Raw genomic sequence first — 26,673 nt, forward strand, 5'->3', positions numbered from 1 at the left:
CGCATATGAAACCAAACTAAGACCATGGTCGCGTGCGACTACTGCCAGAGGCTGAACATAGAGGTTAAACAGAGCCGGACTTAAGGCCGAGCCCTGCGGGACTCCCTGCTTGATATGCTGGATGGAAGAAGCAAAAGGGGGAGCATACACCTGGAAAGATCTATCTGACAGGAAAGAGCGGAACCATTCCAGAGCTAGATCTTTTACTCCAGCTTCCTCAAGCCGGCACAGTAAGATCTTATGAGAGACCGTGTCAAACGCGGCACTCAAATCGAGCAAAATGAGTGCTGCAGTTTGACCTTCATCTAGAATGGACCGCAAATGCTCACTAACCGCCAGGAGAGCTGTTTCGGTGCTGTGGCCAGCGCGGAAGCCATTCTGAGACCGGTCCAGGATCTTACTGTTGTTTAGAAAGTCCGAGAGGACTTTATTGACGTTGGCCTCCGCCACTTTAGCAACCCAGGGCAAGAGAGAGATTGGACAAAAGTTTTCGGGTTTAGTGGGATCCAGAAATGGTTTCTTGAGCAATGGGAGCACTTTAGCTTGCTTCCAGGGCGTGGGGACCACTGCCATGCTGAGAGAGGAATTAATGGTCAGCAATAGAGGAGTGAGAAGTACAGGTAGGCACTCCCTAAACTGAGCCGGTCTCATGGGGTCAAGAGGAGAGCCAGACTTAACTTTGGCACTCAAAGTGAAAAACTCCTCCTGAGAAATGGGGGGAATGACCTTTAGTATGGCATTAGAGATTGATGTTAAAGGGTTCTCTAAAACCCTAGAACAGTTGGGGAAGGTTTTATAAATGGTTTCTACTTTTTGTACAAAGTAGGAGGCCAGATCTTCACAGTATTGTGCCGAAGTGATAGGAGAGGTAGATGGATCCTTCCTCTTTTTAAAATCACTCAGAATCTTGAAAATACATTCGGTGGGATTGTTGCTAGAAGCTATCTGGTTTGTGATAAAGGCAGCACGTAAACCCAAGTGCACCCTGAAAGACCTGGATTACTAGGTTCCTCGTATTTACATGTATATGTAGGTGACGTGTTGCAAGTAAGTCAGACTGTAAAGATCTGAGTGTATATATGTGTTCTGATGTCCATTGTGAACTGGTAAAATCAAGGTAAATGAATTCATATAGCGATTTCATGTGTTGAGCATAATCAAGAATGTATGGGCTGCCAAAATTAAGGAATCCTAATAAGGATTGTAATTTCTTTAGGGTACTTGGAGCTTGCAATTGTGCACACTTCTTCAAAAAGTCAGGTGCAAGACTCGTACCTTCATGCGTATGGTCATATGCTAAGAAATAGTCACTTAATAATCCAGTCTTGCCGAGGCTTGACTACGGCAGTGCTACCCTCTGTGCCCTTCCTAAATACACCCTGGCTCCACTAAGGTCAACTCTGAACGCGGCGGCTAGACTGGTCACAGGCACTAAATGATGCGAACATATATCCCCAGACCTAAAATCTCTCAGTTGGCTACCCTACAAAGCTCTAATTCCGTTAAAGATAGCCGTTCTGGCTCACAAAGCCCTTCACTTCAATACTCCCAGGTACCTTGCGCAAAAACTTGAACTATCCTGTGGTTTTAGAGCCTCAAGAAGTGCCACTGCCTTCCTCCTGAAATCACTCATCCTTAACAAAAAAATAACTTTTCACCGAGCCTTCTCCAGCGCTGCACCAAAGATTTGGAACTCTCTTCCACCGGGAGTACGCAGAATCTCTTCAATGAAGGCTTTCAAATTGGAAGCTAAACAATTCCTTATGAACAAATTCTTACCCTAAGAGGGATACGCCCACTCGCTCGGATGTTGTTATTGCATTTATGTTATTCTTCCCATCATATTGTAAAGCGCTCTGATATCCTTCGTGATCTTGTACGCGCTATATAAATCTTTATAAATAAATAAATAAATCTGTGATTTCTTAAAGTTGCATTTATAGCCATAGGCAGTGAATCCTAAAATTATGCAATCCACTCTGGCTAAATGTGAGTTTGACTCATCGTCTGTAAGGTAGATATCTACGTAGGATAAAGTGTCTAGGTCACTCTCATGTAGAATTTACACTATATGGGTTGAAAACAGTCCTGTACTGTGCTTATAGCCCATTGCCAACCAGGCGAAATAACGCTGAAATCCAAGGGCGGAAAAGGCTGCCCAATCTCTGCTTTCAAGAGCTAGATTTTGGCTGGAAAAAACATTGGATATATCCAAGGTTGTTTTGTATTTTATACTGAATATATATTATTAATAAGTGCTGTACTGTGTGTATTTTGTATAGCAAAAGTGCATGTGTGACTATTTAAAAGTCTGTATCTAAGTCTTTACTATACGAATGATCCTCTTTCAGAACAGGAAAAAGAGGGCTATTTATTTAGGAGACACAGGGTTCAATTACTCCATGGTACTCTAAATGGGAGAGAATTTCTCTAATGGGTGCCTTAGCATCACATTTAATAGGGTATTGTGATTTCACTGCGAGATGGACCTAATGGGTATAACATGATAAGTAGAGTCCTTATCTCAGCTGACATGATTGCGGTATAAAGCTGGGGCTTGTGCAAGAGCTGATCTGCTACATATCCTTGTTTGACTTCATCAGAGACAAGAGCAGAAAATGATGGAAGTATTACATCCTCACACAAGCAAAAAGTGGGAGGCAATTGACCTCCGCCAAAAGGGTGTCATAAGACAATGTTAAATACTCCCAGAAAATTGCTTTATTGGTGCACTGTAGGTCTCCCTCAATTTGTATATCCAAGTACTATAAACTATCTGGAGGGGCTACAAGCCTATCTGGGGTTTTAACCGTAACAAATGTATCCATTGCTCTCGCTGCCAGAAACTCCTGGAGTCTCCAGCACACTATGGTGACTTCTGCTGCGCTGTCGGGGAACGTCACTACCCAACTCAGGAGCAGAGCTCTCAGAATTAGTTCCATATTTTGCGGTGATGGCCGCAGCCTTCTTTTTCTGGAATTTGGATTTAAACCAGTCCTCTCCTCCTTCTTTACCTTTACATCAGATGAGCTTTGGGAGTCCTTTCTCGGTTTCACATACTCTTCCTCACTGCGCTCAGATTGCCCTCCTCTCCTAATGCTTTTCAGATGAGTCCTGTAAGGAATGAGGAGAATGTGTATCCAAAATCTCATACATGTCTCAAACCTTCAGTTTAGTATGATCACGAAAATCATAGCGTTTTTCAGAGGGCTCCAGGGCAGTTTTCCTTTCGATTGTGGTTCATATTTATCCCATGGTTTTTTAAGACACTCACAGTTTTGCTTGACTTCCTTGTCAGTATTAGGTGTGCCAATGGGCGGTTTAGTCGGTCTGGTTCCCAAATTATTGCGTCCTACGGATGTATATACATCAGCAATAATTATAAGTAGCTCACGTTCACAGTCGACTAGCTCAACCACTGTAAGCCAGTTGCATATTGCCAGGGATGCAGCTTCACCTTTAAATTAGACAGAATCATTGAGGACACCTATGGAAAATGTCCCATTAGTTCTATTCCCAAATCCAGGGTAGCAGCTGCCCTGTGTTCGATCTGTATTTGCTTTAACACATCCGGCAAAACTGACATGGACAGAGTGTCATGACTGATGTTATAGACAATCGAAAAGACTGTCCCCCACGTGTTGCAATCATCTATTCTGGGAGCCATTCTGTGGGGTAAGCATATAGTTAATATCTGTACATGTCTTGTGGTCCTGTATTAGGAAACACAGCTTCGATTTGGTCAAATTTTGCCCAAAACTGAATGAACTATTACAGGAGTTATTGTTGGCACTCAGGGCAACTGGGCTTGCCCTGGCAGGCCAGGTCATGCTGGCACAAGTCAACATGGTGCATGAAACATATTGAGTCAAGCGTCTGTAAAGTGTAACTAGAACAGCATACAATGCTTGTGTCTGTACTAGATTTTAGTTTACCATGTCAGGGTATGGCTTGTATCTGGCTAAAGCTGGCCAGGTTGCTCCATCATTACTAAGAGGGGTAGGTACAAGTGGGAGGGTGCCTAGAAACCAAGTATGATGTTCCCAATAAGACAAAAGAATTACCATGAGTTCATACTGCTCTTATTGTGCTGGAGATGTAGTATTTGTATGAAATGTATTTATATTAACAACTACAGATGGCTAATCGACCCAAGAATAAAATAATTCAAAGCGGTAAGCACTGTTAGCTTCAACCATGAAGAAACATGCACCACCTGCATTAGTAAGTCCATGATGTGCATGGTCAGCAGGTCTGCAGTTAACTGGAATGGCGACAGGTGCTGCAGCAATAACGAAAACAGTAAGGGATACAAAGTGCAACACAAAAATGGGTTATTCTTTTAAACTATTCAAACTTGAAAAAAAACACAGAATTTGGTGCTTCCTAAAAACCGAGGAGGATTTATCCCCAACACTATCCGGTGATAGGTGTAAGGGCTATTATGGAGACACACAAGCACTACTCTGGAGAACCGTGACTAAGTACCATTCTAGTCCCCTCAGGGAACCAGGGTAACAGGTCATCACCTTTCGTTCTCTCACTCATGCATGTCCATAATAAACAGAAATGAGACACGAGAACAGTTTAGAATACTTATTGAAACTAGTGTGCTCTATTATGAAGCAACTGTGCTACAATTAGAAAACACCAAACTCAGTAATGTAATAGCATCACCAATAAACTGTACTCAATAAAACCCCTATCATGGTTATTGGTGTATTTGCCTAAGCCTAGCATCACAGTAACATTGCAAAGTGTCTCTGGGATGCATTTGGCCCCATTACGTGGCATTTGCCATTAACTGGTCTGCATCTCAGACTGCGCAGAGCTTGTGCGCTCTTGTCCCGGGACCTTTTCTCTGCTGGAAATTATACCCTCTGTTTTAAAAATGGTAAGTATTGGCTTATATGATAAGAAATGCCCTACTGGACAACAGCAGCTGTGTCTCTCTTTTATGTCTGGGTGTTAGTGTATGACCACAGAGAAAAACAGGGCACAATGTTGTTTGACCTTGTACTAAAAGTTCAGACTGTATCCCAGCAGAAGAACTGAATAATAAAACATGTGCCGTCTATTTCTAAAATAATAGTGTAGCACAAAAATAAGTGTTGTACGTTGTAACGTTCAAAATAAAAGCATCCTACAAGGGGTGCAGCATGTGCAGTTAAGCTAACATAGAGGGAAACTACAGTAGACCCTATTGAGGAATCAAAGCATTTTTTAAAATTATTAATTGTTTTCTTTTCTTGACCAAAGTTTAAAATTTAAATTTCATTTGAAATTAAATCTATAATATTTAAAATAATAAAATAAATATGTATTAATTATGTTTATTTGTTTTAACATTAAACAAAACATGTATATTAAAAGTCAAATTATTTTGTTTATTTATCATTACTTTTTAAGGAGTGTAATTTTATGTTCTTGCCTCCATTATTTTCTTTGGGGGTGTTTTGCAGTACCTATAAGTGGTAATGTGTGTTTTATTTTTATTATTTACTCCAGTTCTGAACTGGGTGTTTATTTTATACTGTTTTGTCACCTTTGAGGTTGCAGTAACTCTAGAAGTGTAGTTTGTGAGCAGCAAAGGGCTTACTCTTTTGACGGTATGTGCTTGAAGTAGACTGTTCTTCCTTAAACCCCTCCCATTTTGCTGTAAGCACTCTCCATTTTATCCAAGCTCCTCAGGATCAGGGTGATGCTTAGAGGGGTCCACCTCCTGACTTCCCCATACTCTGACTAGGTAAACATACACAGAGCATAGAGGTAATCAAGCGAGGGATAGGGTAGGGTAGGAACAGCAAGGGAAGGGATACCTGAAACGAGATAAACAAAAGGTTAACAATAGCGACTCCCTGTCTACGCTCATACAATTCTCGCTAAGCAGCTTCCGTACCAAAAGTAGTTTTTTCTTCTCTGGAGGTGAAACCTTCCTCTCTCAGTCTTACTACAGCAAGATACGTCTCTCACCATTGGGAAGTTGCGACACCTAAAAGCCAAAGCATACGTTAGCAACTCGCTCCTTCAATGTCCCCAGTTTCGGCAGACTCGCATTCCTCCACATACGTACCCCAATCCTAACCCCTACAACCCAGGTTTAAACGCTCAAGGCTGGGCGGGAGGGCCTTTAGTGTGGCGGGAGCGCGGATCTGGAACGAGCTCCCACAGGAGCTTAGACAAACGCAGTCGTTATTGGAATTCAGAAAGAGCCTAAAGACCTGGCTCTATCCAGCAGCATGATGTCCCCTGACCTTCCCCTCTCAGCATAAGTGATCCTGTTTTGCCTGAGCGCCTGGGTACCCGTAGGGTCGCAGACTGCGCTTTATAAATATTAATAATAATAATAATAATAATAATTTGGCCAACTCCAGGAACAGAGAAAGGAAGGTGATGTCCCCACTGCTGTGGCGAACGATATGCAAGGTATGAGTTAGCCGCAGGGATGCGGTAATGTACAGTACCGTCCCTATGACAATCCTGTATACCAAAGTCTCAAAGCATAAGATCCCCTGACCTAACCAGCCGGCTTGGCCTTGTAGTTTGTTGGTCTGGGGCGCAAGGAAGTCTGCCAATGCACAAAACAAAAGAATAGTCTTTTCTCCTGACCTCCTCACCGGACGTCAAGAGGCTTACCGGTCTTCCCAAGTATCCAACGGTTCCAGGAACTACCCGTTTTTTTGGTCTCCACGGCTAACAGGCCCCCTGGCGATCCTTCTCGGCCAAGCGGGTCACTGATGCGGACTCGGACGGAGTCCGCCGCACACATGGGAATTAATGTTTCCGCAGCAGCCGCTAACGGACAGCAACAAGGAGCAAAGGGCAAGCGCGTCTCGCTCGGCAGAGCGGACGCGGCAAAAGGCTCGGAATTGAGCCTATGGACTAATGGTTGTTGGTCTTCGCGTCTCCCTCGAGAACGCCAAATCCCCCGGAACACCCTGGTAGAGGATCCAGAGCAACGGTGGCCGACAGGTCAGAATCACGTACGATGCTCCCTGCACAGTACACGAGTATATGTCTTTAGCCCCTCCCAGAAGGGAGGTCTGCTCGGAAGCGTAGTTCATCGCTCTAGCCGATACGGTAGGCGCGATCCGTCAGTTCCTGACACAGTCGGCTGGTGACGAGGGCCTGGGTGACGGTCTTTCTGGTTTCGGTGGGGATCCACCTGCAGATTTTTCGGAGCATGCGCAGGGTGTTGAAGCAAGAGGATGAGACGGCGTTGACTTGCTTGGTCATCGTGAGGGAGGAGTCCAGGATGAATCCCAGGTTGCGTGCGTGGTTCATGGGTGTCGGTGTGGTGCCCAGCGCTGTGGGCCACCAGGAGTCGTCCCGGGCGGATGGGGATTGTCCGAGGATGAGGACTTCCGTCTTGTCTGAGTTCAGCTTCAGGCGACTGAGCTTCATCCATTCTGCGACGTCTTTCAACCCTTCCTGGAGGTTGGTTTTGGTGGTGGCTGGGTCTTTGGTGAGGGAGAGTATCAGCTGGGTGTCGTCGGCGTAGGAGATGATGTTGATGTTGTGTCTGCGTGCGATGGCGGCGAGGGGGCTCATGTAGATATTGAAGAGGGTTGGGCTGAACGAGGAGCCTTGGGGTACGCCACAGATTATCTTGGTGGCCTCTGAGCCGAAGGGAGGGAGGCGGGCTCTCTGGGTTCTATCGGAGAGGAACGAGGTGATCCAGTCAAGGGCCTTTCCTTGGATTCCAGTGTTGAAGAGGCGGGTTATAATGGTGCGATGGCATACGGTGTCAAAGGCTGCCGAGAGGTCTAGGAGGATGAGAGCGGTTGTTTCTCCGTTGTCCATCAGGGTCCTGATGTCGTCGGTGGCTGCGATGAGGGCTGTCTCGGTGCTGTGGTTGGCTCGAAATCCAGACTGGGACGGGTCGAGCGAGTTGTTTGCCTCGAGGAATGCAGACAGCTGTTTATTGACGGTCTTCTCGATGACTTTAGCCGGGAAGGGCAGAAGAGAGATGGGGCGGAAGTTCTTGAGGTCTTTGGGGTCCGCTGTGGGTTTCTTCAGAAGGGCGTTGATTTCTGCGTGCTTCCAGCTCTCAGGGAAGGTTGCTGACGTGAAGGAGTTGATTATGACGTTCCGGAGGTGGGATGCGATGATGATGTCGGCATTGTTGAAGATATGATGTGGGCATGGGTCAGAGGGGGAGCCAGAGTGGATGGTGTTCATGACGTAGGTGGTGTCTTCAGTGCTGATGGGGGGCCAGGCGCTGAGGGTGGTGGTGGGTGTTGTTGGTTCGGTGACTGGAGGCGAAGTCTGGGGTCCGAAGCTGTCGTGTATGTCTGCGATCTTGTGGTGGAAGTACGTGGCGAGGGAGTTGCAGAGGTCTTGTGACGGTGTGATGTCGTTGTTGTTGGCGCTGGTGTTGGAGAGCTCTTTGACGATGCTGAAGAGTTCCTTGCTGTTGTGGGTGTTGCTGTCGAGCTGCTCTTTGAACGATGACCTTTTGGTGGTGCGGATCAGCTGGTGGTGTTCGCGAGTGGCGTTCTTGAGGGCTGTCATGTTTTCTGTAGTCCGTTCGTGGCGCCAGGTTTTTTCGAGGGTACGGCAGGATTTCTTTGATTCTTTGAGGGCGTCTGTGAACCATGAGGTTTTCCTGTTGCCAGTCATGCAAGGGGGTTTCATCAGTGGGGCGAGGTCACCGGCGCAGTTGGTGATCCACTGTGCGAGGTTGTGGGCTGCGTCGTTGGTGTCAGCGGTGTTGGCTGGCGGGTTGAGGCTCAGCGATGAGAGGAGCTGGTCTGTGGTGATTTTGCTCCAGCTTCTGCGGGGGATTTGTTGTGTACGGTGGTGGGATGTATTCTTTTGGAAGGTGAAGTGGATGCATCTGTGGTCGGTCCAGTGTAGTCCAGTGGAGTGGCTGAAGGAGACGTGGTTGCTAGCGGAGAAGATGGGGTCGAGCGTGTGGCCAGCGAGGTGGGTGGGAGTGTTCACCAGTTGCTTGAGTCCGAGGTTGGCGAGCAGGGTGGTGGTGTTGTTGTCGCTGTTGTTCTGCAGGTGGAGGTTCAGGTCCCCTAGGAGGATGTATTCTGGTGAGGCTAGGGTGTGCGGGCTGATGAAGTCGGTGATGGTTTCGCTGAATTGTGTGCGCGGGCCCGGGGGTCTGTAGATGAGCGTTCCTCTAAGGGTGGTCTTGGGGTTGGTGTGAATCTGGAAGTGTAGGTGTTCGGTGGTGGAGAGTGTGTCTTCGGTGTTGGTCGTGATGTTGATGGTGTTCTTGTAGACGATGGCGATTCCTCCTCCGGTTTGGTTCACGCGGTCCTTCCGGGTGATCTTGTAGCCTTCCGGGATGGCTATGGCGATGTCGGGGGCCGAGGAGGCGTTCATCCAGGTTTCCGTGAGGAAGGCGACGTCTGGTGCTGTTGTGTCGAGGAGGTCCCAAAGTTCAACGGCGTGCTTGTGGACGGAGCGGGTGTTGAGGAGGATGCATTTGAGGTGGTTGTTGTCGTTGCTTGGTCCGGCGGGCGGGGGGTTGGTTCGGAGGCAGGTGAATTTGCAGGCTTGGCAGGTGAAGGGTCCCTGGGTGCACCTCGGGGTGGCCCGGTAGCAGGTGGGTGGTCGTCCGGTGTTGAGTGCGTTGAGGGCGGCGGGGTCGTATCTCATTCGATGCTTCTGGCTCCAGGGGGGCCAGGGGTACTGGCGCTGGACGCGGTCCAGGCGCGGATGGCTGCAGACGAGCTTGTCTTTCGGCACGGCCGCTGCGCGGCCTCCATATGAGGGGCAGAGGGAGGGAGGAGCAGCTAGGAGGTGGGAGCGGGGCAGCCAATGGGAGTCGAGGGGGCGGGGCCGCAGGGACGCAGCGGTGGGAAAGAAAACGGCGGGGGAAACGAAGGCAGCGGGGACAGCGAGAAAGGGGGCACAAATGTGGAAAACGCGCACAGGGGTACAAAAAAGGGTACAAAAGGCAAGAGTGGCACAGGGGGGCAATCAAGGGAACAATAACAACAACAACCAAGACGAGCAGACAATCAAGAACGGCAAACACAGTACTTAGCCGGGTTAGAGGCGGCTAACAAGGGCGGCAGTGGCAGCAGGAACCAGGACACACAGGGGGCTGTGTGGAGGTGATGGGAGCGACCTACCTGGTGGCAGGGTCAAAGGTCGCTCTCTCTACCTCTGCACGGCCTCCATATGATGGGCAGAGGGAGGGAGGAGCAGCTGGGAGGTGGGAGCGGGCGTCCAATGGGAGTCGAGGGGGCGGGGCCGCAGGGATGCAGTGGCGGGATAGAAATCGGCGGGGGAAACGGAGGCAGCGGGGACAGCGAGAAAGGGGGCAGAAATGTGGAAAACGCGCACAGGGATACAAAAAAGGGTACAAAAGGCACAGGGGGGGCAATCAAGGGAACAATAACAACAACAACCAAGACGAGCAGACGATCAAGAACGGCAAACACAGTACTTAGCCGGGTTAGAGGCGGCTAACAAGGGCGGCAGTGGCAGCAGGAACCAGGACACACAGGGGGCTGTGTGGCAGTGAGGGGAGCGACCTACCTTTATGGTCAATGTGTTGCACAAAATAGATCTACATCTTAAAATTAAAAAAAATATACAACACTTTTTAAGGTGATTGGTCAAAATTTGTTGCCATGTGGTGTCATGGTTATACATTTCAATGCTGATTAGTGTATTGCTTCACTTTCAGCTCTGACCCTATGAAGGAACCACATTAAGGGATTTGGTGATCATTTTCTCAATTTCAACGCACATTCATCATATAAGTTTCTCTACCTGCCTACAATGGTCGTGGAATAGCGATCCTAAAGACCAGTGATTACATGTTATTAAACAGCTATACTTTCAGGTTTAATATGCCCAAAACCATGACAGCCCCCCGGGCCAAATATGCAACTCCATCTCTCATGTACCAAATGAGGCACCAAATGTCTTAGGACTTGCTGAGACCCCATGTACAGACAGTTGTTATGTGATGTGGGTCCATCCTGAAATCAGTGTTCAAATATGTCAACCTAGTCATGACTATTTGGTCCAACTAATTGCTGCTTTTGCTTGTAACCGTACTAACCATTTAAGAAGTATGGCACACCTACCCAAATCCTTGTCATGATAGACAGACATTATATCTGAACCTATGACTGACTGCTGCCCTTGTGACCCTGAGAAAAGTGCCTGGAACACATAGCAACCCACACTAGGCCCCACAGAGTTTATCTGTTAAGCAGCTCAAATAATAATTTGCATTCACCAGAAATGACTGTTTATTAAACATTTTATTACCAAGTCAAAGGTTTTGCAAGGGTGCAAGTATTGCTCTTCACTTCACAAACTTCTTAACGGACGGTTTTTATCAACACATCCATTCTTCTTCGAACTGTTTAGGAATCATCTAATGGTCCACAAAAGTACACTGGTGCTGTGTACTTGATCTGGACTATGGACAAGAAACAAGTCTAGGCGTTTCTGAATTGGCTTAATAATCTCTGCCAGCACATTTAATGTGCCACTGTGACAATAGATTCATCAGTTTTCTAGGTCTGTCAGTCAAAAAAAGAGGGTAAGAAATAATGTACCACCCTCTTCAGGAAACCAACTGAATGTGACTATTTAATGACACAGCAGTTAATACCTACAGAACATACTCACTAAGTTTCCTGAGATTGTTTTGTCACATGCAAACCAAGGAAACAATATATTGAGGAATTTAATACTTTGGTTGAATGGCTGTTTAATTAAGGTTTGCTTAGAAGAAAGACTCCGTGGACAAATACACAAATGGTCATGGTATTGCCTGCATGGAGGACTTTTAACTTCCGCAGTACTGCAGTACTAGGTACACAATCACTGAGCAAGTGAGATACATTTGAAGGAAATCAAGAAGGGCATGGCCACTTAAGGAGGGGGTACGTTGGCTGCTGATCTCACCTGCTGGAGGACAAATGGATACATTGTCTCAAATTAATCAAACTTGATCACAATGAATACTAAGAATGGGGGACTTGTATATCTATAGTTAAAGAAACAGCTGTTCCTTCGTACAGGTTGGGTCTCACATATGAATTTGTGACACCACCCAGTTTAGACAACTTGCATCAAGTCCTGGAACAATAGGTATCATTATTTCCAAAATGTTTGCTTAGGGTAACTTTGAAGCTATTTGTGATGTTTACAAAACTTATACATATATGTATTTGTATATTGTCCCCCTGAATGTCCAGATAACGTTGTCCATATAACGTTCATAATAAATTATTTTGCACATCTTCAGAAACTAAGTTTTTTGATATTTTTGAAATATATCAATTTGAATTTCGAAAGACCATTTAGAGGTGGCCACAGAAAATATATATCAAGCACTGGATGCCACAATGTTGTACGTATACTATAAAATATACTGACTTTCTTTTCAAAGTAATTTTTCCTGTTTCTATTTAATAATGGATGAACGTTTGTGATTGATAATATATTCTAGAGACCTTTAGACAATATACTGACCGTTTCAACAAGATCTTGCAAGCCATTTCCATTCAATGCCTCAGGGGCTCCTCAGATTTGTATCTTTTGGCAGGATTCCCCTTGGTACCGCTATCTTGGATGCGCATCTATACACAGAAGATGGGACAGAGTTCTGAAGCTTGCGACTGTCTTAGATGTGACTACTACGAATTCTGTAAACACAGAGGTCATCTCGGGTCTAAGAAGGTAGTGAACACAAAAGACCAAGGCAGGTGAATTGAATCCCCACAGGGATAATCCCGAAAGAGGACTGGAGCCCTCACTCACCAAGAGGTGACATGCTTCATCATCGGGTTTGTTCCTCCAGTGGAAAAACCTAGTTCCAAAGGGGGCTACAACACCCTCACTAAGAGGGGACTATCCCTGTGGGGATTCAATTCACCTGCCTTGGTCTTTTGTTTTCACTACCTTCTTAGAGCCGAGATGACCTCTGTGTTTAGTATATGGGGAAACTTCATCTCTGCTGGTCTATAAACTTTTTCCATTTGACCCCCCTAATTCCTGTTGTTTATACGTTAGTGCGGCCGCGGGTCTTTTAATTTGAGTCTCCACTACTGTTTTGGAGCCCCCTTTCCGCTCCACTACACATTTCCTGTCCTTCCCAGTATTGGCATATTTAAGTAACTCACTACACACACCAACATGTCAGAACGACAGGGCTTGGCATTCGATGAGACAATAGCTGCAGATATATTATCAACACCTAGCATAATAGATTCTGGTCCTACGACTAGCAGTACTATGAACGATGAATGGACTAAACTTCTAATCCTTAAACGATTACTCTCTAGCACCTACATTCATGGGGCAATCATGACCGAATATTTGAGAGCAGACTGTGCACCACCGGGCCTGATTGTAACTAATGCCCCTAGACTATTCCTTGAAGATTAGACTTTCCTGAAAGACTGGTCCCTCATTGCCTGGCGCTGCATGAGGGATTGGCTTATCTTAATTATCACTACAGCCAAAAGAATAGCAGATTCAATATTAGTTGAAATTCAGATCCTTGAATCACAAATCAAATCTGCTATAGTCACAACGGTCTTCAATAAGCAGGCCAAAGAAACAGACAAAACTAACAAAGACTACAGAGATGCAGTCTTAACTAGCAAGATCACTAAATTTAAGAAAGACTTGGCCAAATTCTCTCTTGAGAGGGTTTACCCTTACACCAGCAAGTCCTACAAACTTCCACAGTTTAACCAAAGAGGCAAACGCTATGGCTCTAATTACTCAACCTCTGCCAGTGAAGATGGTTCATCTGATTCCGATACGACCAACTATGACAATCAGGAAGGCAGATACCAAGGTAGACGCAATAGAGGTCCAAGGAGAGGCAGAGGTGCTTTCTACGGGCCGGCACCCCTACAATGGTGGCCCCCGGGACCTTTTGGTTACCAACAACCGCCTTTTCAACAACCCATGTTCCCCTTCTAACCATACAATAACATAATGCCCAACCAGCCTTTTTGAGGGCAAGGCCAAAACAGATCGAGAGGATGCAGAAGAAATCAACAGGCCAATGTTCACTGGAGCCCCCCACCGGCCTCAAGGACACGGAACAATCTGAAAACATCAACGGGACCAGGGACGAGCAGCGATCCTCAATAGTTGTGAATCTCAGTCAACGGGAGCTGACTGAGATCGAATATTCGGCATTGGAGAAAGGATTGGGCTTTGTTCCCACTGCCAGGGGTGATCCTTTCACTATAAGACAAGAATTGGCAGGTTTTTTCCGCAAAATTAGACTACAGGCCTTCTTCAAAGGCCACCCTAAACCAAGGGATGACGCTAACACCAACACTGGGCTCAGACCAAAGTCCACCTTTAATCCATCTAACCAGATGACTCCACCGGAGATTATCGCTTTTGAGAAAGCGGTCCTACATGACACAGAAACCATCCTGAATACCAACACGAGACAATTTCAGAACCTCCCCAGAGCGGAACGGATGGCTTTACAGACATTAGCCAAAGAGGATTGCATCGTTATCAAACCCGCAGACAAAGGCGGAGCAACTGTCATCCTTGACACTGAAGTCTATAGAAGATAATGCATACGCCAGCTTGAAGACAGACGATATTACCGTCCCCTCAAGATGGATCCCACGAAAAGGCTCACTACCACCATCAAGGACCTTGTCAACGAAGCCAAGGAAGCTGGATGGATAACCAACCATGAGGCCACCTACCTGGTTACAGAACATCCGGTTACACCGTACTTTTACGTGTTACCCAAAATACATAAAGGAAGAATACCGCCGCCCGGTAGACCCATTATCTCCGGGATAGGCTCCCTACTTGAACCCCTATCCACCTTTGTTGATGTGTTTCTCAAACCTATCGTACAGAAGATGCCAATATTTGTGCAAGACACTTGGGGCCCGATTCACAGAACTAACTTAAGACAAAATCCTAAACTTACTACCATTTTGGTATTCACAGAATGCACTTACTACTTTTGGTATTCACAGAATGCACTTACTACTTTTGGTATTCACTGAATGGATTTACGACTACTAACTTTACGTCCGCACTCGGGCCGGAAATTCCGGCCCGGTGGCGGAGCTTCTGGGACGGAGGCGGGGCTTCCGGGCCGGAGGCGGAGCTTCCGGCCCAGAGGTGGAGAATTTGGCCATGGCTAAATCTCCGCCACTGGCCAGAATCCCCACCTCCGGCCCGGAAGCTCCGCCTCTGGCCCGGAAGCCCCGCCTCCGGGCCGGAAGCTCCGGCCCGAGTGCGGACGTAAAGTTAGTAGTCGTAAATCCATTCTGTGAATACCAAAAGTAGTAAGTGCATTCTGTGAATACCAAAAGTAGTAAGTGCATTCTGTGAATACCAAAAGTAGTAAGTTTAGGATTTTGTCTTAAGCTAATTCTGTGAATCGGGCCCTAAGGATCTACTACGCCTACTACATGATATGCCGTTCAACCAAGAAGAAGAACTCTTGGTGTCTTTTGATGTAGAGTCGCTATACACGTGCATCCCTCAAGACGAGACACTGACTACCATCAGGTCTCTGCTAGAGGGCGAGCATCTAGACTCCATCACTCCGTTGGATTTTATCATGTCTTGTGCAACTATTGCAATGAAAGAGAATTTCTTCAAATTCGAAGATGGGGTGTTCCTACAAATATCAGGTACATCTATGGGCAGTGTTTTTGCCCCTAGCCTGGCGAACCTCTATGTACACCGGTTCGAACAAACTGAAGTGCTTCATCCGACTAATCCCTAGAGAGATCACATAATAGTATGGAAGAGGTACATCGACGATATTTTTGTGGTCTGGCGAGGGACACCCAAGACTGTTGTGGATTTTCATAGCTGGCTGAATACAAGAAATGAATTTCTGCGCTTTACCTATGAGCTCTCACACACCAGTCTTCCATTCCTAGATGTGAGAATCTAGCCTGATAATGGGATTTTGTCTACTGAACTGTACCGCAAGCCCATGGCAAGGAACTCACTATTGCCCTACCACAGCTTTCATCCCAAAGCCCTTCGGGATAATCTGCCCTTTGGACAATTCTTGCGTGTGAGGCGCAACTGCTCTAGTGTGGAGAAATATGAAGAACACGCTAGATCACTGTCCACACAACTGAAAGACAGGCAATATCCCCACAGCATCATACGCAAATGCAGGAAGAGAGCACTCAACAATCACAGAGAAGCCCTTATTGAGGTAGCACCACCAAGAGAAACACAACAGCGCTTGACATGTGTAAACACATTCTGTGGTTTCTCCGACCAAATCAAGAAAACCATCCTCAAACACTGGCGCATCTTGAACATCGGACTCACATCACTGCCACCGCCACTATTTGCTTTCAAACGTATGGGGAACATAAAAGACATGCTGGTGCACACCAGACCCCAGCCCAAACAGACACAGAACCAGTTGTCCTTATGGGGCCTGCCTGCAGTTAAAGGGCATTTCCCATGTGGTTCTTGCGCCGCGTGCCCACAAACAAAACAGACTACAGAAATTGACATAGGCACCAACAGACCATGGTCTCTCATGAAACACACTAATTGCAATAGTGACAAACTGATCTACATGATCACATGTCCTTGCCTGATGCGGTACATAGGCATGACAACGAGAAAGGTGAAGACAAGAATTCTGGAACATAAAAGCAATGTGAGATGCAAGAAAAGTTCAACTAAGATGACCAATCACTTCATTACACAAGGACACACTGAGAATGACATTAGTTGGGTGGTCCTAGAGAAACCAACTATTCCCCCTCATATCAGTGACATTTATCAATTCTTGCTGGTCAGAGAACAACGATGGGTACACAAACTACGTACTAATGCCAATGGACTGAATGATGACATACCCTGGCTTCTATTGTAGATGTATCATACTACTGATCTGTTACATCACAACATAAGATACAGCACACATGATTTCCAGTGGTTGATTCTCCTCTACCCATGCTTTGTATCCGCACCCTACTCTGAGGCGCACCACTCAATCATTCCTCAAATTTGCACAAGGTTGTGCTTAATATAACATCTTTTGGAGATGATTCTATTGTAAATCTGCTTCTTGGGCTATGATAAGTGCCTTTGACACTGCACATGCGCAACACTACAGCAGAACCTTTTTTTGATCGTTTCTTTGATCGTTCACAATGTGGAACTATCCCCCTCTCTTTAAGCAATGCCTTACTCCATCATTGCCATTTAATTTCATTCTATTTAATTTAATTTATTTTAATTTTGAGTATTTTTTTCAGGCTTTGAATAAGTATCTCCTTCACTAAGCATGCTCACTCATCGCGCTATGAATAAGTGTCTCCTTCACTGAGCATGCCCACTCACCGCGCTATGAATAAGTGTCTCCTTTACTGAGCATGCTCAGTCATGACAGGGCCTCATTCTTTAAGCCAGGCAATATACTTGGCCACCTCAGGGTCCTGACTGACACAGGTGGGAACAATTGACTGTCTTCCACTCACTATATAAGCGCAGAGCTGGCCAGCCGTTCGGTACCTCCGGTCTCAACTCATTGACCGCCCGGGGTACCGACGGACAGGTAAGCTTTGGAATTTAGATACTCTCTCCTTACATTAACAGAGCTAACAGTTTCTCTATTTGTTTACCAAAATAATTATTATTTATAAAAAAAATCATTTTTTTCAAATTTTAAAATGACTGAATCCTGTCCTGAGTTCTTCTTTTTATGCCATACTGTAGTTGTGACTTGGTGGGCGGTTGTGTTCATAGTAAACCATATGATCAGAGATCTGCCTGTACACTCTGACATCACACATTTTGTTTATTATAGAGCGGGCCCCCTTCCCTGAGTTGTATCCAGGTTGAGGTGAGGGTGTCATCCAAACTATTTGGGTAAGTGCGGGACCCATACTTTTGGGGTTAGCATTTTTTATGTTTTATAAATATATTACCTGCATTACTAGAACTGTATATATGTAGTGACCCTTTTTGACCAGGGGAGTTGTTTTTATTTATCTCCCTCAGATGGACCCAATAAATACTGAACACCTGGATCATCAGTGTAGTATTATTACTATTATTTTGTTCAATTTGAGCACACCACAGCAGTAGCTTTATCTTTCACCCGGTCCTGAAGAAAGCCCAGATCCTTGTATAGATCCCAAGGGCTGAAACATGTCGACCTATTGCGAAGACTAGTGTCGAATCTTCACTACTCTACCTTGTGCACTTTTTTAACCCTGACAGTGAAACGTACACAGTAAAGCCTTTTTTGGTATTCACTAGCCAGTTTTAACTTCACCACTAGTTTTCTCGCCACTAGTTTTCTCACCACTGATTCTCTAGCACTGCTCTCTTTTACCTCACTCACAGTATAAAGAACACTACTCCTTGTACATACAGCCTCATCCTCGCTGAACAAAATACCCGAACTCCTCCCTCTTAGTGAGGGGATTGTAGCCCCCTTTGGAACTAGGTTTTTCCACTGGAGGAACGAACCCGATGATGAAGCATGTCACCTCTTGGTGAGTGAGGGCTCCAGTCCTCTTTCGGGGTTATCCCTGTGGGGATTCAATTCACCTGCCTTGGTCTTTTGTGTTCACTACCTTCTTAGACCCGAGATGACCTCTGTGTTTACTTAGTATATGGGGAAACTTCATCTCTGCTGGTCTATAAACTTTTTCCCTTTGACCCCCCTAATTCCTGTTGTTTATACTACGAATTCTGCTCATCTCTGACTTCAGATCTTATGCCTTTTTCTTGATGTCTCAATATTATTACACAGATTGATATTCAAATGGTCTTTTTTTACCACTCTGTGTAGAGTTCTGTTGGACATTATAACATTGTGTAATACACACGTTTTTTTGCCTTTTGATATGGGTAATCTAAATTTAATTAGGCTTATTGTATTTCAGAGAATTTCCAAATTTTTCAGCTTTCCAGCAAAATCAGACCAAATGGCTAATAATCCTGAATAAATCCTTTCTTGGATCACCGTCTCCTCATGTGGAGTTTGCTCTCTTTCTTTTCACAGAATTTATGGTCCCTGTTACAAATATGTTTGCCTTAAATTTGTGATATGTTTCTTCTTCTAGTCAGCTTTTCAAGCTCTTAGCCACTTTATGTATGAAACCACCATTCTCGTGGGTAATATCTGTGTTTTTGCCCCAACATATTCCTTACCCACTAAAAGATGTTTATAATCGTAATGATATGCACTTTCTATTAATATGAGATCTATTGACAGGCATGACTTGTGCAAATAAACTGCATGTAGAAGTCTTTGTGCTCCCAGGTTTCAATTAGCTTTATCCATGATCAGCCCCGTATAGCTAAATCTGACAAATGTTTGTCCCTTATATTACTCCAAGGTTGCTTCATTGACTATCAAAAAGGAGTATACCTGCTGTTCCTCAAGTCAAGAAAGAAGGAGTCAACAAGGAGGCTGTATATGACTAAATACACAATGTGTATATAGTTGGTAATCCATTTGTTGGATAATAATGCCCTCACACACCCTTTCAGGTGTCATGCTTCATCATATGGGCTGCTCCTCGTCGGGCCGGCGGTGCAATGCCTAACGGGCTCCCTAAAAAGGGGCACTTTGTCGGAGATCTTCAATCCAACTGCCGTATGGTGAAGTGCGGGTATGGGGGCCTGACTAATGTAGATGTAAAGAAATGATTTAAAACAGGGTTGGAAGTGCCGGTTGGGAATTCGATTTTATTCTGAAGGCCTCCTTCCCTGATTAAAAATGTGTATATAGCACTCAACAGAGTATAATGTCTCTTGTGAGAGTGATCTATGTTAGTGTTTAATGGTCAACATGTTTCTCGCATGGAGCTAATACACTCGCGATTCTTCAGGACCTAAAAAAACTATCTATAAAAGGAGAGAACTAAGTGATATTAATCCTCTAAGTGAAAGCAGGTTTTAATGTGAGTCAGTATCTCTTAACTAAAATACCTGTCATGGTCTGGTACTACCTGTAAAAAAATGAAGGTAGGTTATACTGATCACGTACTGAAATTCAATGGACATGACAATTAAAAAACAGCCTTCAAAGTGACTAATGAATCCTAGTTAGCATGAACCGGTGGTGACTTCTGATGGGTCTGGGCGCAACAGAGCACAGTTTAATAAGTGGTGTACCCCCACAGTGAACTATAGTGACTAATCGCCTATGTGGAGTACGTTAAAAACAGCAGCAGCAAGAAATAGACTCAAGTGACTCACCCTATTCAGTAGAACTTCAGACCACAGCAATACTTGGTGGGTTGAGCATGAGCATAGGATCCTCTAAAAGTAGGACTAAACCGAACATTGGTAGTAAAATGAATCGTGCAATGATGAGACAAAAGTGTAAAGACAACAAATGAAAATAGAGATAAATTAAATAAACATGTGGTATGAGACATGTCTAAAACATCGAAGCAGTAGTTAATCAGCTGTCTAGTATATCTCCTATGAAAGTGAGCCTCTGAATTGGTATACGTGGCCATTAAGGAAATAATACGAAGTGAAGTTGTCTGAAAAAACATGCATTGAGGTGAAATCATGAAACGTAGTAGGCGCTGTATGTACACGCACAATATGAAAACAACCAAGGCGTGTTGGTCTCTGGTAACCCCGTGAATGGAGAGAGACCGATTAACACAGCACACAATGCGTATCACTCTGAGGCATTGCTCCAAGGCGCCGGCTAAGTGTCAGCATCCGCTAGGTCCTGAGTCTGTTTAACAGTAATGAAAGCCCAGTGTATGCCGTGATGCAGTATGATTAACTCCCAATGTGAATGCTAGGCAGTTCTCTGTAGAAATAACGCCGGAATGCGGCTTGATAAGGACGCTGGGGATAACTTCCCTACGTAAGTGTGTAAATGAAATATTGCGGCCAAAAACAAAAACCAAAAGGGGGAGGTGGTTAGCCGTGGTACTTACATTTTGCCTCGCTCATGCCGTGCGTCTTGACCTACCCTTACCACCAAGTCCGGAAGGTAGCGTCAATGGCACAGAGGAAGGACTTATGCATCCGGCCGTGTCACGTGACATAGGGTCGAATTTCGTCAGTACAGCGTGAGCGTTCTGACTTAAAGGTGACAGACATCATCGGATGGGAAAAACGCACTATACATGTTAAAATAGTGCGTGGGAAAAGAATTATTATTAAATCTCCGTATTGTAACTGACGTAATGTAAACATCTGTTTGCTTTGTAGTATCGAAAAATGTGTCAGCCATTTTGGAATGGGATCTCGGAAACATTGAAATAATATATGGCCTGTGAAGGTCTAGAATGAAACGAGTGCATGGTTTAAAACATTCATCATTGGATAGGTGTCGACAGGAGGGGTAAGTGGTCCCAAACGGATCGAATATGAGCTCAGATGAAGTTCAGCACTGGAGAGTAAATCAGGGCAGTGGGTCATCTAGTTGTCGGACACTATACAGGACTGAAGCCCTATATGGTTTCTTATAGGATACAGACTAATTAAGGTTTGATTGTCCCCCAAGGGATGTCATCGTTAAGACCCTCAATGTCGGAGGACAAGCGGTTTATCCATCTCTGTTCTTTCGCAAAGAGACTCTGCTTGAAAAAATGGGGGTTGGCTTCTAAAATCAGCCATTTCACCGAGTCTGGCGAGTGTCTTTTTTCCAGAAAATGTACACAAATCTTGGTGTTGTTCTTGTGACAACGAAAATTGCTGCGGTGTTCTGAGATGCGCAATTTGATGGGTCGAGTCGTCATCCCCACATAATATAAGTCGCAGGGGCATGTTATGAGGTAAATACAGTTAGCTGTGTTACAGTTTGTGTGTGACCTCAATTCCCAAGTGAAGGTAGTGTTGAGTGTAACAGTCTTGTGTACAGATGTAAAGGTGCATGCACTACACATACCACATGGATAGTGTCCTTTAACCGTGGGTAATTGCCAAAGCGTTTTCTGAGAGGACTTGGTTATAAGTTTTGGTCTGGTTTGTACAACCATATCCTTAATATTCTTAGAACGCTTGTATGCAAATCGAGGCAGTTCAAGACTCATCGTCCCCGTGTTGAGGATATTCCAATGTTTTTTCAAAACCTTGGTCACTTGGTTGGTGGCCGGTGTGAAAGTCGTGACACAGGTCAAAATTTGGGGATCCGTTTTTTCTTCTTTGGGGTCCAACAGAGCTTCTCTGTTGTTATTCCGAGCCCGTTTTCTTGACTGGGTGATACTCCTCACCGGGTATCGTCTCTCCCTCAGGTTGCAGGCAAGAATCGCTGACTCATTTTTATATGCATCCAATGTACTGCAATTCCTTCTTACTCTTAGACACTGCCCAAAGGGTAAATGTTCTTTTAGTGATCTTCTTGGATGGTAACTGTTGAAATGTAACAGGCTGTTACGATCAGTAGCTTTCCTGTATAGAGTAGTGGAGAAATTGCCTTAAGTGAGCCTAATGGTTAAGTCCAAGAAGGCAATCTGGGAGGCGGATGCTGTTATAGTAAAATTGAGGTGAGGATTGAGATTGTTAATCCATGTGAAAAAAGTATTGTAGCTTTCACAGTCTCCTGTCCAAAAGATCAGGATATCATCTATGAAACGTTTCCATAGGCGAATATTGTGGCGGTATGGGTCGTGTCACAGAAGATATGTTCTCCCTCAAATGATGCCATATAGAGACAGGCCACACTGGGAGCAAAGGTACTCCCCCTGGAAGTACCTTGGGTCTGGTGGTAGAGTTGGCCTCTGAATTCAAAGAAGTTTTCAGTGAGGGCTAGCGTGGCACAGTCTATGATGAATGAAGGTGGAGTAGGTGACTCCCAAGGAGATCGACTCAAAACTTCCTCAATCACTTCTAGAGTAGCCCTCTGTGGGATGTTCGTGTAGAGGGCTTCAACATCTAGAGTGATGAGGAAGTTGATGTCATTGGTATCCTGGACCTGGTCTAGCAGGCGTAACACATCGGTGGTATCTTGTATGTATGATGGTGTACACCTTACCAGTGGTTTTAAGAAATGATCGCAGAATTGCGATAGAGGTTCAAGAATTGAATCGATACCTGACACTATAGGGCGCCCTGGCACCGGTGTGACCCCCTTGTGAATTTTGGGTACCCTTTGATCTTTAAATGCAACAATTACTGGAACGGTGTTGAAACTTTGACAGAATATAGTTTTGGATTGTTTTATTTTGATAAAGACTTTTTCAGAAACACCAAACCTTAATACATCCCCTGCTTTTTGTCCATGGTATAACTACAGCCAAAACATTGTACCTCTCAGGTATAGGGTACGAAATGAGTTTGGACATAATCCACAATGCTGCCTGGTATGCACCTCAAACCTACGGTTAATGTAAACTGGTGTTTGATGTAATTCCCAGGGTGAAAGTTAAATGGATTAGTGAGAGACAGCTGGACTCTTCCACACAGCAGTTCCAATTTCAAGAGCTCTTATGGGTGGTGAAACAAGATCACATGGTATCGCTGAGTATTCATCTCTCACTGTTCACAGAAATAATTATCACAGTTGAGTGTGTTGTTGTATTTAAAAACATGTAACCCAACCTCTTCCCCTTTAGTGTTTGTATTCACCACCTTCCGTTCGGCAGAGCTCCATGAATCTAGGGCTGACATAACATAGGAGGAGATGGAAGCTGGAAAGTTGATAAATACAGAATACTGTGAAATTATGGAAAACAGAATCTAAAATGCACAAGCAGAGCAACCAAAAGTTACACCCGAGTGAACCCACAAGGAGCAAAAATGGTGTTGGATAAAGGAAGGTGAATGAACTAGCACAAACGTGGATAAGTCACACATCGCAAAGTGCTGCTAGGCACTGTTAGATGACATTCCTGGACTTAAATAGATGTCTACCTACCTTGACTTGGAAGTCCAGCCCTTTCATCCGTAAGCCAAATCAAACACCTTCCTTTTCTCCAAGGTACTATCCTCCTCAGTCCGATCTGTCACTGATGATGTCCTGCATGACTATGCTTCTAAGGTTGTCTTGATTTAGTGATTCTTGAGAGCGCACATCTTGTAACCCTACTGGTTTCATTCACATACGCACTGTGCCAATACTTCACAAATGTTTTGTAGTACCCTTTATATATAAATCTGTATAATCCTTATTTGATTAATTAAATCACACTTGCTGGTTATCAATTCCTAAACTGTAATGGGACTGGTTTAGTCAAACTGTGACTGTTTACTTATATGTACTTGCAAAATTACTTGTATTAGTTTTCCACACATTTTGAGGTTAAAAAGATCCTGCTATTTGCTGTTCAGGCTACTGAAAGGACTGCGGCATCATTTGCAATGGGGTCATGTAACGCACACCCTACGGGTAGCGCGGAAAACAACACACTTCACAAGCACAGCTTGTGTCAGAAGTACAGACAATATTGAGGGTACTGTGAACTGTGGGGTAACTCCAGTGGAGGATGAGTGTGAGATCCAACCCTCTTGATAACAATGAACTGTGATGCGATTCCAACCTCACGAAAATGAATCCCTGAGCCACCTCGCTTGACCCAAGGGAATCCCAGAGACTGTAGTAAAGAGCACCTGGAAAATTTGTCCCTATACAGGGTGGTAGATATCACTATTGTTGACTCTATCTCTGCTATCTGATAAGGCAGAGATAAAGCACCTACAAAGGATCAGGGACAGTGTTAAACCATAAGCATATGTGAGGCAATGTGTCCCTAAACAGCACCCAACCACAATGGTGAAATAAATAACCTTTCAAAGACACAAATCCTCTGGAGTCAGTTGTAAAGTGCAAACCGTAAGATTTATTAACAATTAAAAGTGCAATTACGAAGGCCAAAATAATAGTTAATCAAAATGTATATCGAATCAATATTAGAAATTATTTTATGGTTTAATCAAATGCAGCAAAAGATATGTCAAGACAAAAATAGTCTAAGTCCATATCATGAGGCAAACCAACAAGGGTTCAGTCTATCAAGTCAAGGAGTCAGCAGACTGGGTTTCCTCCAGAATTCATCGCATTTATAAGCAACTCTACAATTAACATCAGTGGAAATTGCGCAGTCAGCATAGGATGAGCAAATGTATCAATACATTGACAAATCACTATTCAGTGTCACATAATCTCACCAATCTAGTGTTAGCCTCAAGCTTAATATTAACGTGACATTTTCTAACATAATGTTATTGGAGGTAGCAGTACAAGTCTGGCCGTTTTTTCTAATCTCTGTTTCATCTATAGCTGAGTCGTTTCTGAAAATCATGTTGTTGATAATGTTGGCAGCCTGGAAATGAGCACGAATCACCTTATGAAGACACATTTGGAGACATCCACGATAGATATCTAAACATATATTCATCCCTACTCTTGTGTTGATATTGCAGAAATTCAAATGCTAATAATGCATTGTAGATCAGGCTTGATGCATTTTGAAAATCCCTGCATTAATCAAACTTTTCAACCTACAATATATGTTCTCCATCTTAATATCAGGATTTACCCATTAAGACATATCTTAATGAGACTTTAGCTGCTACAGGTTTTTATATATGTATTGGACGCTAAGAACTCCATTCTGAATGATGAGAGTAGCAGTGAAGGTGGAAATGTGGTAAAGCCACAGAAATCATTTTCATTAGGTTGTAGGAATGTGTTAGAGTTCATCGTGTTGGGGACATGTTTTTGATTATGTGAGTTTGATAACTGGAAAATCTGCTCTTTGGTCACCAGATACAGCCATATTAAATGATATACCTGATAGCGTGACCCTCCTTTTCATTTAGAAATAATGGTTGTACTGTTTTGATCTTAGTGAATAAGCAGAAAATAAAGGAAGCTTCCAATAATCCAATATCAACTAGCTGATTTGGTATTCTTATCCAAATAAATCAACGTTAATAGGCAGTATTTCATTTCTCGAAAGTGTTACTCTTGAGCTTATCTGTGTCCAACAAAATATATTTTCATTGCAGCTTCACCTACTTCTATAACCACATATGAAACCTGTCAGACATACGAGAGACCAATAGCATTTACATCTAGATCCCGAAAGCTGTGGGTGCATTTTAAATCAAATGAGGCAAATAGCGGCAAAGGATTTCAAGTACCTTACGTGACGTACGATGGTAAGACTGATTATTTATTTATGTTTGAATGTATTTTAATTTTAAACAACCTCTTGACGATACATTTTTTCTCATCTTGCATCCTTTCAGACATCCACAACCATGTCTGTAGGTACCTAATCAAATAAATGAATGTTCGCTTCAGATGTCGACACTCCTATGTGCAGCATTGACTTAAACACTAGAATATAGTATCTAACTAATTCAAATAATTTGGCATGTTGTTTAAAGCTATCCAATCACTGCTATTATGTATGTTTCATTATGCTGTATTGCGTGTTAATGGGTCTGGTACCAAATTTAAACCCCTCCCCAAAATTTTCTTCTCAGAAAACATAAACCCTTCGAAATATAGATGATCTCATAAAACTTTCCATTAGGCTTAATATTTCGTGGATTACCTTTATGCAAAGTAAAGCTCCTTCCATTCAGCAAAGTTCACAGTGATAAATATTGTCCATCTTTGCTAATGATGTTTTACTGCACCTCACATGCCCATTTTTTATTAAGCAAAATAGCCAGTCCTCTTGAGTTTGCAGCATGAATGGAAATCTTTTCCTGCCCACCAACCCAATGTCTTTTTAATGGTCCAGACATGAGATCCTTGGC

The 26,673-nt window shown here is 44.2% G+C and overlaps 1 protein-coding gene across 3 annotated transcripts in view; it reads left to right on the forward strand.

Annotated features, from left to right (window-relative positions):
- Nucleotides 1–26,673, forward strand: part of SCUBE1 (signal peptide, CUB domain and EGF like domain containing 1) — a 1,846,233-nt gene that overhangs the window by 1,698,010 nt on the left and 121,550 nt on the right. For all 3 annotated transcript variants that reach the window (XM_085652470.1, XM_085652471.1, XM_085652472.1), the window contains one exon: nt 25,912–26,064. In XM_085652470.1, the coding sequence (XP_085508596.1) occupies nt 25,912–26,064 (153 nt within the window). The remainder of the gene's footprint in view (nt 1–25,911; nt 26,065–26,673) is intronic.

The sequence above is a fragment of the Triturus cristatus genome, chromosome 4_1, assembly GCF_964204655.1.
Source record: "Triturus cristatus chromosome 4_1, aTriCri1.1, whole genome shotgun sequence".
Lineage (NCBI taxonomy): Eukaryota > Metazoa > Chordata > Amphibia > Caudata > Salamandridae > Triturus > Triturus cristatus.